Consider the following 14,560-nt stretch of genomic DNA (forward strand, 5'->3'; position numbering starts at 1 on the left):
TTTTTCTTTGTTGTATATGGTTGTTATACGGTAATTTTAGATAGCATTATACCCTTGGAGTCTTAATGATGATTATAATTGACGGAATCATACCTATTCCCTGTGTTCCGGTGCCATCCTCTCAATCCCTGGCGCTGCCCAGGTTCTTATGCTCCTCCAAACCATCCGTGTGCCTCACAGTCTCCACCAACCTCTCAATCCTTCCACTCTCGTCAACACTCGCAAAGAGAAAGACCTCGTATTTGGATGGAGGTTTGTTGGAAAACTCGGCTGTGACAAAATGGCGCTCGGCGAGTTGTTTGCCTTCTCGAAGGAAATGCGTCACTTGGACTTTGATAGCTGTCGTAACCTGTCGCAGATGTTGAATGTGGTCAACAAACTCGGGGAATTCGATACATTTTCCGTCCACAATTGATGTATAGTCTTGAGTGAAGAGACCTTCGAGATCGGCTCCGGTGGTTTCTGGTTTACCGATGAAGATACTCTCAAAGCCTTTTTCGTAATTGTCGAGAGAAGATGTCCAGTCAACGTGGGATGATTTAGATGTCATTTTGTGAGATTGGAAAACCTTCTCATTAACAAAGATGTCGATTGTGATGTGGTGAAGATGTGGTTAGGAATAGCTTAGTTCACTGTAGACTACAGAGTACGTTGTTGTCTCTTATGTATGGACAATCCCCGCGGACTCATCTCCGAGCCCCGCGGACCTCCGCCGTCATCTTTCAGGTCCCAGAAGAGTATGAGGCAGAGACCTGGACGAACTTGAAGGGCCCATAATAGCTATTAATGAGTAAAGGGAGTCGGAATACCCTTGTCTAATGATAAAGACTACACAAAAGACGAAGTACTGGTGCTGTTATTGCCCCTACGTGCTTGGGTTGATTATACTACCCGGTAGCGAATCAGTCTATTTGCTAAACGTAATATCTGTATATTCATCAACAAAGCCATTTGCCTCCTTAGTGTAACAAAGAAAAGAACAATCTTCTTATTTACATATTTGCTACCTGTAAAGTGTTTTCTCTCGGTTTTAGTCTTGATTCGCTATGTTAGCGATGATTGAAATTTAGCATATTTATGTGGTAAGACGCGAGATTTCAAGCTAAGGGTCTGAAGTCAAGGCCAGCTAATAAATACTTAGTGTAAGTATACATAAACGTAATAACTTTATCCAAGATATTCGTTCTCGATGTTCTAAACATCTTAACTTCTCACTTGGAAGAAATGCTCACTTGAACGTGGCCGTTAGAGTAGCACAAAACAGTGGGCCCAGCGAGGAGATCAAGGGCGGCCGATAAGAAATCCCTGCCAATAGGATTACTTCCATCCCGCTAGAGTTAGCTCCTTCAAGGTCTCGCACTAACACAATCAACCCCACCTCCACTCGACTCAAGCGTGAAGTCGTTCAACCACTACATACTCCTCTCATCACTAATTTCTGTACAACTCTCGCTCAATCTCATCATACTGAGGCGAAGGACGGATAATAGCTAGCGAAGATGCGCGTACTAGGTCTTCTCGGTGGCACGACCTACAACGCAACCCTCCTCTACTACAAACAAATAAACGCGTATGTCCAAAACCGTCTCGGCGGCGGCCACTCCTCCAAACTCCTCCTTCACTCCTTCGACCACGCCGAGCTCTTCAGTTTCTTCCAAGCAGGTAACTACAACGAAGTATCCCGCCAAATCTGCACCGCAGCGAAGAATCTCAAGTCTATCGGCGCAGAAGCCATCGTTCTCTGCGTAAACACGAATCATCGCTGGGCAGAAGATGTTGAAAACGCAACGGGCCTTCCACTGTTGCATATCATTGATTTTACGGGAGATGCGATTGTTAAAAAAGGGTTGAAGAAAGTTGCGTTGTTGGGGACAAAGATCAGCATGGAGGAGGACTTTTTGAAGGGGAGGCTGGGGAGGAGGTTTGGGGTTGAAGTCCTTGTTCCGAAGGGGGAGGAGACGAGGCAGAGGATGGATCGTGTGATTTTCGAAGAGCTTTCGTGTAACAAGATATTGCCTCAGTCAAGGGACTTTTACATGGATCAGATTAAGGACTTGTATGGGAGGGGTGCTGAAGGGGTTATTTTGGGCTGTACAGAGTTGCAGATGATACTGAAGCCTGGGGATGTCGATGTGCCGATGTTTGATACCGTCGAGTTACATGCGAAAGGCGCTGCGAAATGGCAGCTAGAGGAGTGACAATAATCATGGTGTCTTGGTCGTCTGATATAATATAGTGAAGTTCTGCCTTATCAAAACAACAAATTGAAAAGAAATACTTAGTTCTCATGCTTGTTCATCATACTTCCGGCCGTAATGTAGTCTACTCTAAAAAGTTCCTCCCGCAACAGATTCTGCGCTAATAATCACCGTGCCTGGATATCTTGGAGCCCTTATTTGTTAAGAATAGCAGACCAGTCGTACTTCTTTGCCCATTCCTCCCAGCTCGTCATAGGGCAGTCAATACCAGCCTGTCAAGTTAGCATTTTTCCAAACTCCCAGAACAAAACACATACCTCTTGGATATCCTTCGCCTTGAGCAACTTCATGCCGCCATCGTATCCAGGATCAGAAGTATACGAAAACATATACCCTGTCTCGATACCCGCGTCGCGATCAGGCGTAGCAGCTGTCATCTCGTCTGGCGTCACCTGGCGGTACTTGACAGGGACGTTGTTGATGCGGCCCCAAGTCTCGATCCACTCTGGCCATGTGCAGGTTGTGCCTTCAGCCATGTAGGCCTTGCCAGGGGGCATTTGGTACACGGCGTAGGTGAAGTTGCCTAGATCGCCCACTGGGTCGAGATGAGGAACGAGACTGTCGGGGGAGGTAGTGAAGGACATTTCAAAGGTCCCATCAGGGAGCTACTTCTTATCAGTGCCAGTCCATGTTAAACGTGGATGAACCTACCTTGTTCATATAAGAGTCGGGTAGAATGTTGAAGCTCGTGTAGAAGTACCCCGTGTGAATGCACGACATCTTGGCCGCAAGCTCAGGATACTTCTCATCAACATACGCCGGAAAAACATCCGCCTTGCCATCAAAATGATACAACTCCTTGAACTTGCCTCCACTGCACTTCTCAGCCTGACTCAGCGTCGAGACCAAGAACCCATTATCATCCAGCGTATCAACGGCTGTAGCAGCCGCATCGACAATATTCTTGCCCTGCTGCACCTCAACATTATACGCAAACTTGCGACACGAAATGCCCTCCTTGGCAGCCTGCTCCCGACAATCCGGTCGGAAAAAGGGCTCCCAGTAGTTAGTCACGCTGAAGATGACGTTTGCTCCCGCAAAGGCACTCTTGAGAGTCGAGACGTCATTGAGATCAACAGCCACGACTTCGGCTCCCGCCGATGACAGGGCCTGGGCGGAGGGTGAGGCGGTGTTGCGGGTCAAGCCACGCACCTTGAAGCCCGCCTTGAGAAAGCGACGGGCGACGGAGCCGCCCTGGTTGCCTGTGGCGCCAACTACGCAGATGAGTTTGTCGTTGGCCATTGCTTTTGTTTGTCTTGGTTCTGAAATGGAAAGAGGAGAAGGGGGAGAAATTCGGTGAGGGTTTATTTCCTTAGCCGACTTGGCTTTAGTTGGTGCTGCTTGAGTCTGGGCCCCCCTCTAAAAGACGGAGATGCATTCCTAGATCGATGTGACTAGACCCAATCGAGCCCAATCGTACCACGGCCCTGGAATTCCCAGTTTTCTCTCTTCTCTCTCTGTCTTTTCTTTCTCCCGTGTGTCCCGCGCCTGTTCCCCACGTGGCTGATTATCTTTTCCCTCCCTCATACTCCGCTCGAGCTTGACATGACTACGGTTTCACATACCTAATAGTGCTTATTTGGGCCAGCTCTGCCAACTATGGGCTCTGAACACGATTCCAAACCAGAGACTTCTTCGTCGCCCGTAGCGTCAGGGTCTCCTCCACCCGTTACCACTCTGTCGGGTCAAGATCCTGGTGAGACGCGCCGATCGCCCGCAGATGACGAGGACCAACAGCCAGAAGAGCATGCGCCGCTCCAGGTCGATGTACGCTCTGACTCATTCACACATGACTCAATTTATCGTGTTAATCATTTTTAGGAGGATGAAATAGCTGCCGATGATGCAGACTCTACTTATGGCTCTGACCGAGGCTCGGTCTACACTGCTTCCGCCACGTCATCAATCTACGACTACCAGTATGAAAATGGCCGTCGCTACCACGCTTTTCGCGAGGGCCAATACGTCCTCCCAAACGACGACCAGGAGCAACAACGTCTAGATCTTCAGCATCACATCTGGCGCTTGCTCCTCGGCGGCGCTCTTCACACAGCGCCGTTACCTAACCCAGACTCACCCGAGGAATACCGCATACTGGATCTCGGCTGCGGCACTGGCATCTGGGCCATAGAAATGGCAGATGAGTACCCCAATGCAACAGTCGCAGGCGTAGACCTTTCTCCGATCCAGCCGGACTGGGTACCCGGTAACTGCATGTTTCACGTCGACGACTACGAAGATGAGTGGACGTACCGCGAGAGTGAGAGGTTTGACTACATCCACGGCCGGGCGCTCAGCGGCACGAGCGCAGATTGGATGCGGTTCTACAAGCAGGCGCTTAATCATCTGAAGCCAGGCGGGTATATGGAGATGCAAGAGTATGATGCGTGGATCTTCAGCGACGACGATAGTTGCGATAGGGCGCCGTGGACGATGGAGTGGGTTAATAAGCTTGATGAGGCGAGTAAGATGTTTGGAAAGCAGATCAATGTGGCCAAGTATCATAAGCAGTGGATGATTGATGCTGGTTTCGAAGATGTCGTTGAGAGAGTTTATAGAGTAAGTTTCATCTCACCGTTACATCGCTGGTTACTGACTTTGGTAGATACCCATTGGTCCCTGGGCGAAAGACCCGACGCTGAAGGAGCTGGGAAAGTTTGAGCTGACGCATATGCAAATGTCGGTTGAGTCGCATACACCGGCTTTGTTCACGCGTGTGTGGAATTATTCGCACGATCAGGTTATGGTGTTGATGGAGGGTGTGAAGAGGGAGTTTCGAAGTCGTGAGTTGAGATTGATCACGAGTTATCGATTCATCACTGGGCGGAAGCCAGCAGAGGCTTAATTAAGGCAGATACGCTGGTTGTATCTGATGAGAGAGCATGGAAAGAGCTTTTAGATTACGAAGCATGGATAGCTAAGCGGGCGTTTGGATATAGGAGGAAATTGACTTACCCTTGATGACTTGGACGGTATGAGTCTCTGTGTATAACTATGGGATGACTGCTGTCTATGATGTTAAGCTTCAAGCTGCGAACACAGATGGTCTTAACCCTATAGGCAGCAGTTAACTACATAGTCATATACAAAAGCTCAACCCCTCCAAGTCATTGAACTTTGTTGTTTTATTGCTACGAGACCTGAGGACAAGCAGTGATTTGGACTACAGACAATGGTCCTGTAGTAATGTTTGAGCCTAGAATCAATTTGATCTTGACTGATCTTCCCTCACAGCTCAGAAGGTTGGTTAAGAGCGTGAGATATCAACTTCTTGTACCCCTCAATAGCCTGCTCCAAATCCGAAACCTTCAAGTGCTCATGCGCAGAGTGCGCCTCGAGAATCGAGCCAGGTCCGTAAAGATATTTCTTATGACCTCCATTTAGCCTCGGGATATCTGTTCCGTAGTTCAACACTACAGTCTCAAAGCCTATCCGATGTCAGTCACAGTTTCATAGCCTTATATCCTTACTTACCGTCAACATCGTAGTCTGTAGGTACTGGTCCAATACCATACAAGAACTCAACAACAAGGCTCGGATCACTCCCCTCAACTACCCGACGAATCAAGTCCCTGATACCCTCTGGAGTTCCACCGGCGACTCTGACTCCCCCGGTGGCATAAGCGCTCGCCGGGATGACATTCCCTGCAACACCACCTTCAATCCTACCCACGTTTAGAGTAGAGTTTCCAAACTCTTTACTCCCAGGTAATTCAACCTTCTGAAGTGCCGCTAATCCACGAACAAGGCTGTCAATCGCATTGCTCCCAGTCTCAGGGTATCCAGAATGACCAGCCTTTCCATTAGCTTTGACGGTGAAGCCTAATCCACCTTTATGACCTCGAGCAAGTTTGAGCTCTGTCGGTTCACCAAAGATAACGGACTCCCAGGATAGGCCTAGATCATTGACATTGCCCATTCCGGGTCCACCCGTCTCTTCGCCCACCACGAACAAAAGGGCAACATCACCTCCACTGACTTTTTTCTTCTCAAATAGTTCCTGAACAGCAATGATCTGTGCCGCGACACTGCCCTTTGCATCGACTGTTCCTCGCCCCCAAATCTCATCACCTCGTCGTTCATAGGGCCAGAAAGGGGGAACAGTGTCAATATGAGACGTCACGAGGACTCTTGTGTTTCTCGTGTTATTATAGTACGCCAAGATATTATCGCGGTTCTTGGCAACTGCTTGAGTCTCAACAGTGAACCCTGCATCTTGGAGGTATGTTTTGAGAAAGTCGGTGACGTGCTTCTCTGAACCAGTGATTGAAGGACGTTCGACGAGTGACTTGTGAAGATCTAGAAGAGGTGACGATGCAAGTGATTCGTGAGAAAAGGGGAGCTGCACGTTTCCCAGGTTGAACGCTGCCGCCGCAGTGGCACTGAAGAGGATGCTGCTGATGAGCTTCATTGTTGATAACAGCCTGCAGATAACAAAGAGGGGTAAAAGATATGAACCCGTCCAAACTGGGCCCCGTGTATCTTGATATAACGTTGATCGTCACAGATTGATAAGCAATCTCGAGAAGCCAATCACTTTCTTTTTTATCGTTACGTAGATGTCACCATTGACGGGCAGTATTTCCTCATCTGCCAAAAGCGGGGAGACTCAAGTTCGGATCCGAGATGGCACCACCTTTTATAGAAATACTCGCATGAGTTTTCGGAGTAGTATCATTTCTTAGATAGTCTTGGAGATAACCGCTGGATGTAACGGGTTGCGCGATTATATCCCCCACGCACGCCAAGATGAGGAATGCCGATCGCGGATGTCGACATATCGCGGGGTGAGGAGTAGGATGGATACACAAGTGAGGGGGCCAAGATTTATATCTTTATGGGTGTACCTTGATAGATTCTGCGAAGGTGAGAGAAGATTATCAAGAAAATGGTTTCTTCTGGTATCTCCAAAGGCCCTGGAGCCTTGGATGAGAAGACTCATCATGTTATTCCCGACTCTTCGTCTGGTGAACCGCCAGTCAAGCAACACTACAACACCGTCACCCGCGGAGAGTCTATCCCCACTTCAGGCGATATAGACGATAACATTGTCGGTTATGATGGGACGCTTATGGGAGCGCGGACTAGGTTGAGTAGTCAGCAGGAGAAGAAGTTGCTGCGACGAATTGATTGGCATCTCATTCCTTTGCTTTCGGTCATGTATATGGTCAAGTCAATTGATGCTTCCAACGTGAGTGCAGTACTATATTTGGTGTTGTGGTGCTAATGTAGCAGGTTTCGAATGCGCGGATCATGGATCGTGGAACGCCGAGGAATATCATGACAGAGCTGAACATCTCAGCTGATGACTACAACTTTGTCACTATGGCATACTACGTCTGTCTGCAAGCCTAGATCGTATGACTATCACTGATTAGCTTTCAGATCCCGTATATCCTGGCAGAGACACCTTCAAACCTTTTGGTAAAGCGACTCAAGCCATCTGTTTGGCAAGCAAGAATCATGGTTGGTCTCTCCATCTTGTCACTGGTTAGCCCGTCTCACTGTCTGAACAGATATCCTGGGGCATAGTTCTCGTCTGTCACGCTGCAGTGACGAATGCCGCTGGATTGTATACAGTCCGCGCTTTTCTTGGTCTCTTCGAGGCAGGACTCTGGCCTGGTATGCTTCTGCAGTTATGCTACTGGTATCGCCCCGATGAAATGGCATCGCGCATCGTTCTTGTCACTATCCTCGGTAATTTTAGTGCTGTCGTTAGCGGTGTTCTTGCCTTTGCATTCAACGGTGTCCATGCGCAGGGCTTATCGGGATGGAAATGGTATGCACCCAACAACATGTCTCTCGGCTCGACTGACTCAACTCTCAGGCTCATCTTAACTGAGGGAGTATTCACAATACTTCTTGGTATCTATGCATATATCTTCATGCCTGACTGTGAGTTCACACCACTGACACAGCGCCACATACTGACATTGGAAACAGTCCCGGATACAGCTCGTTGGATGTCCGAAGAAGAAAAGGCATTTGTACAAGCTAGACTTCCCATCAACGCCCCTAGAGCGGCTGAGAAGGACTTCGACTGGCAAGAATTCTGGCATACTCTTAAAGATCACAAACTCTGGCTGTTTCTTCTCTGCTGGGCATTTTATACCATCGGAACGACGGGGCTCAACTTTTATCAGCCGACGGTCATTGCGAACTTGGGATTCACGTAAGTCTACACAAAGGTGTTTAGAAGTGTAGCTATAGCTGACATTAGTTTATCGCAGTGGTATCGCGGAAGCCCAGCTGCTTAATATCCCTCCAGCCATCTTTGCCTGTGTGCTCACCATAGTGTTTGGATGGGTCGCCAACACCGGCCGTTTTCCTTTACCTCTGATTCCCTTAAGTTTCATGATAATCATAGAAGCTTGCTACGTTGTTCTATACACCTTCCCCAACACAGGCGGTGTGTATGCAGCTACTGTAATAGCAGGAGGTTTCTCAATTGCCTGGTAAGTCAAACCAAACCCCTCTTCGACATTTCCTAACAGACAAGGTACACAATGATGTGGCCATGGAGAGTCCAAACCACAGACGGAGCAACCGGTTCAGCCTTTGCCATTGCGTTTGCCAATAGCTACGGCCAGATTGGAGGCGCAGTTGGATCACAGCTGTTCAATTCGCGCTTTGCACCGAGGTATACTACATCTTTTGGGATCGCGATGGGATTTATTGGTATGGCTATTATCATGAATGTGATCACTTGGTCGTTCACTTGGAAAGTGGATGTTGCGACGAGACGGCTTAAGAGGGCGAGAGATGCTGCTGCGAAGAGGAATGAGGCTATTTTGGATGATGTTGATATTCATGCCAAGACTTAGGCTCTGATATCGACATGTCCCGGTTCACCTCTGCTCATGAGTGGCAATATCAAGGAAGCCAGTTTGCAATCATGATTTTATTAGCCTGTTTATGTTCAAATAACTCTTATTTGCATCGTTACACGAGACTCTTCTCAAAAACACGATACTCTGTCGGTCCAGCAAGCAAGTTGACCAAATCAGGATAATCAACCGCAAAATCTCCCAACTTCACAAGCTCATACCCCATCCTCGTATACCACCCCAACAACCTCGCCTTTCCCTCATGATGAAATGTCATTGGCACAAGAATCTCAAGCTGCATCGTCGTACACCCTCTTCGTCTGCATTCATCCTCCGCAAAGACTGCTAATTGTCGCCCTGCGCCAGTGCCTTGGTACTGTGGATCGAGTGCCAACATGCCGAACTCTCCGAGAGTGGAGGTCATGAGTTTGATGAAAACGCAGCCGATGGGCTCGTCATTTGGCTGCAGGTACGCTACCGCGAGTTGGCCGTTGCTTAGAAATTTGGTGATCTCGGCGGTGGTTGTTCGTTGGTATGATGGAATGAAGATATCTGACTCGGCCTTCATGTAGGCGGTGTTGACGATGTCAGTTAGGGTTGAGACGAGGGTTTTATCCTCCGCATCGGAGGTTGGAGGTATTTTGACGATGATTTGCGGCTTTGTCATGTTGGATTTTGAAGTTGATTGTAACGCCTGTCCGATAAAGGAAGAATGCAGGAGCTTATAAGGCTTCGGCAGTTGTAGTGAGAACTATAATCTCACATGTCAGACTTTGTCTCACGTAAAACAGCGCAGGTGGAGAATTCCGCTTTGGCGGCCCGTATGATATTACGCTTTTGGGGAATTCTGTACGGCAGCTGAATGCTAGCTCTTTAAGAACAAGAGTCCTGATAAATGTTCTAACCTCTTATTACTTTTAAATACCAGTAGAATGGCCATAATTAAACCCAAAATCAACAGTTCCTCCGGTACCACCATTGTTCCTTACATAGCAATTAGCGCTTGGTTCATACTCAAGGTAGCAGACATCCTGACTCCAAATTCCCGAGATCGGATGAATCGAGAGATATGACCAGATGAAAAGCTCGAGGTATAGATGTTTTCATGTTTCTTGCTTCCTCCCGTCTGGGATAGTCGGACCTATGCGACCAATGGTTTCCAATATGTCTCTCTGGTGGGCGATCCCTACTGTTCACAAAGCATGAAGCACAGTGACCTGAGGTCATCTCCGTTACAAATGCTGACCTTCACTTTGCTCTTGCAATATCATCCACGACAAAATTTCTTCTCTAGAATGGCTGCTAAATTTATGCGCCGTCGAAAAAGCCACCGACAGGAATATCATCACTGACGATACAAGTCTGGAGCATCAGCTCCCACCAAGCGAAGACCCATGGTATTCTGCGCCCGATGGCTGGAGAATTAGACAACCCGGCGATGTCCTCCGCATTCGTTCCGCACCAAACCTCACCAGAATCGTGGATGGCGCCATAGCTGTATATCACATCCTTTACCGCTCAACAGACTCACGGGGTCATACATCATGGGCTGTCGCTACGCTCTTCATTCCAACTTCGCTGTACCAATCTCCATCCGGAAAAGCAGCTATTCTCTCATATCAGTTCGCGTACAACACATGCAACGTCGACTCCAGCCCTTCATACGCTTTGTCTGGAGTGATGGCGAAAAGCGAACCGAATCTTGGTATTAAATCAAGCACTTCTTTGATCACTGAGATGCTCTCTTTTGGGTGGATCGTCAACACTCCAGATCACCTTGGACCGAACGCTGCATTTGGCGCAAGTGTACAGGCAGGCCATGCGACTCTCGACGCCTTACACGCTGTTCATAATCTTCTTAGTTTGGGGGATAATTCAGGCTTCAGCACTGCGACATGGGGATACAGCGGTGGCTCAATCGCGACGTTCTCCGCGGCCGAGTTGCAGCCATCCTATGCGCCAAAGCTCAATATCTCAGCAGCTGTTGTAAGTGGTCTCGTGGATGACATATCCGCCGCACTGGACAAGATTAACAAAAGCCCTATCGCTGGGACTCTGATTGCCCTCTTGCTAGGAATTATAGCGCATTATCCTGAAGAACGAGCTTACCTAGAAACTCGTCTTTTACCGGGGAAGAAGGACGAGTTTATGTCAGTCGTGAACACCGAGGTTACTCAAAATGTGGGCAAATACTCCGGGCAGGACATTTACGCGTTCTTCAAGGGTGGAGGTGCGGATCTAAGAGCTCCGATTTTACAAGAACTCTACGATAAGCAAGCAAAGCTGGGATACAGAGATACGCCCAAGATGCCCATATTTCTGTACAAGGCTATACAGGATCAGTTCTGCACTATAGACCTTACCGATGCGACGGTTGATAGACTCTGTGAGAAAGGAGCGGAGATTACCTTTGAGAGGAATACAGTGGGGAGTCATGTCTCTGAGATTGAGAACGGAAAGCCAAGAGCGTTTGGGTTTCTGCGGAGTATCTTTGATGAGTCATACGAGTCTCCTGCATGGAAGCGGAATGTGTTGAATGTCACGGTTGATATGTCTTTGCAGAATAAGTGAGCATGTTTATATAACGGTCGTCATCTATATCAAATCTCATGAAGGTGCAATCCTTCCCTTTTCCATAGGCAAATCCGTCCCCCTCCAAACCCTTACATCCTCTCCAGGTTCACATGTTCTTGCAACCCAATTCTCGACTCTTTCAACACCCCACATAATCGTGAAGAGATTGATCAGCATCGGATCTACATCTGATGCCTTTGCACTCAGGAAAAGACCCTCGCAGTCTAAACTACATATGAAAAGAGGATCTGCTTTCCGACATTCTGCTGCCCATGCAAAACCGGTTTTGGCTTCCCATAAGTCTTTATGAGCTGTGAAGCAAATGCCACCGTGACATTCAGCCCATTTCTGTTTAAGTGTGAGGTATACTCCAATGGTGGATGTTGCCATCAGCCATATGCGACGGATACTCTCTGACAAAACCCAAGAGCGCCATTTACGAGGCAGTGGATCACCGTCAAATATGGAGTCCAGAATGATACTGTTGGCAGAGGCTGCAGCTGATGAGCTATCGCCACCATCGCATGGCAGGCCGATATCCGGATCACGAAGAGCGGCTTCCCAGAGTTGACGCGTCCATGAAAGGAGAGTTTGTATCTGTTGCTCAGCACTGGCTCGCGCACCAATAGAGGGTGAGAAGAGTGCGAGTACAAGATGGACGAATAGAGCTTGTGTTCGAGAGAGGTGCTCACGAATGCCAAGCGTCGCTTCAGGACCAGCGAGGTCAGGGCAATATGCTTTGAGTAACGCTGCTGCTTTCGATGTTAGTAATTCATCTATCACCGTCTCATTTGCGGGTGTTTTGGAGTTGTGAAGGATGATACAGGTGAAGGCATCTTGAATTGCTGGTGGGAGCCCAGCATCGGCGTAGAGCTGGTTGTGTATGAACGGGCTATGCGAATTTGTAACCCACTCTGTGAAGAACTCGTGAATTCCGTGGACATAGTTCATGCAGACAGAGTTGGGAAAGGATGGGGTAGTGAAGGGAATATGCCGAATGGCCCACGCGTCAGGTCTGAGGAAGAAGTCGACAGCATCCTTCTGGCTCGAGATTGTCTCGCTGCTGGTTGCGGGTGAGTCGTCTGGCAGCTCAGCAGCGGGTAGAGCGTCCCAATTACTCAAACTGGCTGCCCACTGATTAAGGTCAATCAAGCCATTGTTTGGTGTTGAGAAAGGGATTTGCATCAGACTCGGTGGCCCAACACTGAGCCTGTCCTGACTCTGTCCGCCATTTTCCGCTCCTGGTGCTGACGAGTGCAGCCTCTTCCGTTTGGTAGGTGGATATCGGCACTCAACGTCTCGATCATTACAGCGCCCGCAAACAGGTTGAGCTTTGTCACATTTCCGCTTTCCGTTGGTGCACGCGTAGCACGCTTTGAGCTTTGTTGCAGAACCCATTCTGATTATGTTGTTGCGGAAGGATTGCGGGTTTCTGTTGTTGGCTGCGGGCGAGTTTTAGAGCGGTAAAAATAACGTTAGCGACCTTTGTCAGCTGCCACGCGGAAATTCTGCGGGGTTTTGGTGGAATACCATCCGAGATAAGCTTATCGCTTTCTATGCGAAGCCTGGAAATTTAGCGCTTTCGGAGCAGCAGGCGGGTTTCTGGCGGGTTTCAATAGATTCATCCGCAGGCTTCCGATACGTCAAGATTATGTTATGCTCCTTGTCGTGGCACATAGAACTAGTTAAAATCTCTTATATAAAATATAAATGCCCGATTCTTATAAGTTTTGCATTGACATTATAATCAACATATCACTTTCACCATACAAATACCGTACAACAATCTTCCAATATGCCTTCCACAGCAGAGACAAGGCCCGAGGAAAACCCCTGGGAGAATGCCGAGGCACCTACCAATGGCAGCAGCCTCGTTACCAAAATTCATCGCGAGTCATACGAAGCAATCTCGCCATCTCGTCCTGAGCTCTCACAGGCTGGCCATACTGTTCTCGTCGCTGGAGCCTCTACTGGAATTGGCTTCAGCATCGCCGAGTCCTTCGCCGCAGCCTCTGCGACCCGTCTCATCATCACAGGCCGACGCAAAAATACATTGGACAAAGCTGCTGACAAGATCAAGACGAAGTACTCCAACGTTGAGGTTATCCCGATTATCAATGACTTTTCCAATGAGAATGCCACGCGAGAGTTCTGGAAGAAACTCGCCGAAGATGGTGTCTTTGTTGATGTTCTCGTTTTGAGTGCCGCGAAAATGTGGCTGCCCAACACTATTCTTGGACTCGGATATGAGACCTTCAAGGATGGTCTTGGAGTGAACTTTACTGCTCCATATCTGTGGACAAGTTTGTTTTATAAGCAGCGAGAAATCGACCCTTCGCGAAAGCTGGTAAGTCCATAAGCGCTTAAGACATTTGTCGTTCTATAATCTTACACCGATCAGGTTCTCCTCAACTTATCCAGCATTGTAATTCACGATACCAAGATGTCTGTTCCCGTTCCTCTATACTCAACCACTAAGAGCGCTGGAACAATGATGATGCAGCACATCGCCATGACCGTCCCGTCCAGTGAGATGCAGGTCATTAGTTTCGAGCCGGGACTTCACTACACTGAATCGTTCGAGCGTTTCACTGATGAAAACAGTTTCAAGTGGGATGACAGTATGTATTGACCCTCAGAAGCTTTTCCCATACTGACGAAAATGTAGTCAAATTGCCTGGCGATTTTGCTGTTTGGGCGGCGTCTGAAGAGGCCGAGTTCCTACATGGGCGTTTTATCTGGGCGAAATGGGATATCGATGAACTCAAGAATGGACCCCTCCGGAAGAAGATCGAAAGTGACGCTTCGCTTTTCAGAGTTGGCGTCAAGGGATATTAAGGCAGAAGTGGTTTATCTAGTGAACTTTGGAAAGTGTTTTGAAGCGTGGGAATCGCTGGCCTT

At 48.3% G+C, this 14,560-nt stretch overlaps 10 protein-coding genes across 10 annotated transcripts; 5 read left to right on the plus strand and 5 right to left on the minus strand.

Moving 5' to 3' along the window:
- Positions 1–121: 121 nt before the first annotated feature.
- Positions 122–550, minus strand: FMAN_13240 (uncharacterized protein; the record flags this gene model as incomplete). Its single annotated transcript, XM_041832683.1, has 1 exon — positions 122–550. The coding sequence occupies one exon, from the start codon at positions 548–550 to the stop codon at positions 122–124; it is 429 nt and encodes a 142-aa protein (XP_041683122.1).
- Positions 551–1,499: 949 nt separating this feature from the next.
- On the plus strand, positions 1,500–2,198 carry FMAN_13241 (uncharacterized protein; the record flags this gene model as incomplete). The annotated part of the gene is made up of 1 exon (XM_041832684.1): positions 1,500–2,198. One exon carries the CDS (start codon positions 1,500–1,502, stop codon positions 2,196–2,198), a length of 699 nt encoding a protein of 232 aa, XP_041683123.1.
- Positions 2,199–2,392: 194 nt separating this feature from the next.
- On the minus strand, positions 2,393–3,500 carry FMAN_13242 (uncharacterized protein; the record flags this gene model as incomplete). Its single annotated transcript, XM_041832685.1, has 3 exons — positions 2,393–2,470; positions 2,516–2,863; positions 2,910–3,500. The coding sequence occupies 3 exons, from the start codon at positions 3,498–3,500 to the stop codon at positions 2,393–2,395; spliced, it is 1,017 nt and encodes a 338-aa protein (XP_041683124.1).
- Positions 3,501–3,857: 357 nt separating this feature from the next.
- FMAN_13243 (methyltransferase) lies at positions 3,858–5,103 on the plus strand (the record flags this gene model as incomplete). The annotated part of the gene is made up of 3 exons (XM_041832687.1): positions 3,858–4,025; positions 4,080–4,817; positions 4,864–5,103. The coding sequence occupies 3 exons, from the start codon at positions 3,858–3,860 to the stop codon at positions 5,101–5,103; spliced, it is 1,146 nt and encodes a 381-aa protein (XP_041683125.1).
- Positions 5,104–5,486: 383 nt separating this feature from the next.
- Positions 5,487–6,669, minus strand: FMAN_13244 (uncharacterized protein; the record flags this gene model as incomplete). The annotated part of the gene is made up of 2 exons (XM_041832688.1): positions 5,487–5,686; positions 5,733–6,669. The coding sequence occupies 2 exons, from the start codon at positions 6,667–6,669 to the stop codon at positions 5,487–5,489; spliced, it is 1,137 nt and encodes a 378-aa protein (XP_041683126.1).
- A 477-nt stretch (positions 6,670–7,146) lies between these two features.
- On the plus strand, positions 7,147–9,082 carry FMAN_13245 (uncharacterized protein; the record flags this gene model as incomplete). Its single annotated transcript, XM_041832689.1, has 8 exons — positions 7,147–7,449; positions 7,494–7,595; positions 7,644–7,724; positions 7,775–8,037; positions 8,086–8,153; positions 8,202–8,430; positions 8,489–8,713; positions 8,758–9,082. 8 exons carry the CDS (start codon positions 7,147–7,149, stop codon positions 9,080–9,082), a joined length of 1,596 nt encoding a protein of 531 aa, XP_041683127.1.
- Positions 9,083–9,200: 118 nt separating this feature from the next.
- FMAN_13246 (uncharacterized protein) lies at positions 9,201–9,752 on the minus strand (the record flags this gene model as incomplete). The annotated part of the gene is made up of 1 exon (XM_041832690.1): positions 9,201–9,752. The coding sequence occupies one exon, from the start codon at positions 9,750–9,752 to the stop codon at positions 9,201–9,203; it is 552 nt and encodes a 183-aa protein (XP_041683128.1).
- A 497-nt stretch (positions 9,753–10,249) lies between these two features.
- On the plus strand, positions 10,250–11,656 carry FMAN_16133 (uncharacterized protein; the record flags this gene model as incomplete). The annotated part of the gene is made up of 2 exons (XM_041832691.1): positions 10,250–10,260; positions 10,447–11,656. The coding sequence occupies 2 exons, from the start codon at positions 10,250–10,252 to the stop codon at positions 11,654–11,656; spliced, it is 1,221 nt and encodes a 406-aa protein (XP_041683129.1).
- A 36-nt stretch (positions 11,657–11,692) lies between these two features.
- Positions 11,693–13,057, minus strand: FMAN_13247 (uncharacterized protein; the record flags this gene model as incomplete). The annotated part of the gene is made up of 1 exon (XM_041832692.1): positions 11,693–13,057. The coding sequence occupies one exon, from the start codon at positions 13,055–13,057 to the stop codon at positions 11,693–11,695; it is 1,365 nt and encodes a 454-aa protein (XP_041683130.1).
- A 397-nt stretch (positions 13,058–13,454) lies between these two features.
- Positions 13,455–14,497, plus strand: FMAN_13248 (uncharacterized protein; the record flags this gene model as incomplete). Its single annotated transcript, XM_041832693.1, has 3 exons — positions 13,455–14,006; positions 14,061–14,280; positions 14,328–14,497. The coding sequence occupies 3 exons, from the start codon at positions 13,455–13,457 to the stop codon at positions 14,495–14,497; spliced, it is 942 nt and encodes a 313-aa protein (XP_041683131.1).
- Positions 14,498–14,560: the final 63 nt, after the last annotated feature.

Source organism: Fusarium mangiferae (genome assembly GCF_900044065.1).
Source record: "Fusarium mangiferae strain MRC7560 genome assembly, contig: FMAN_scaffold007, whole genome shotgun sequence".
Classification (NCBI taxonomy): Eukaryota; Fungi; Ascomycota; class Sordariomycetes; order Hypocreales; family Nectriaceae; genus Fusarium; species Fusarium mangiferae.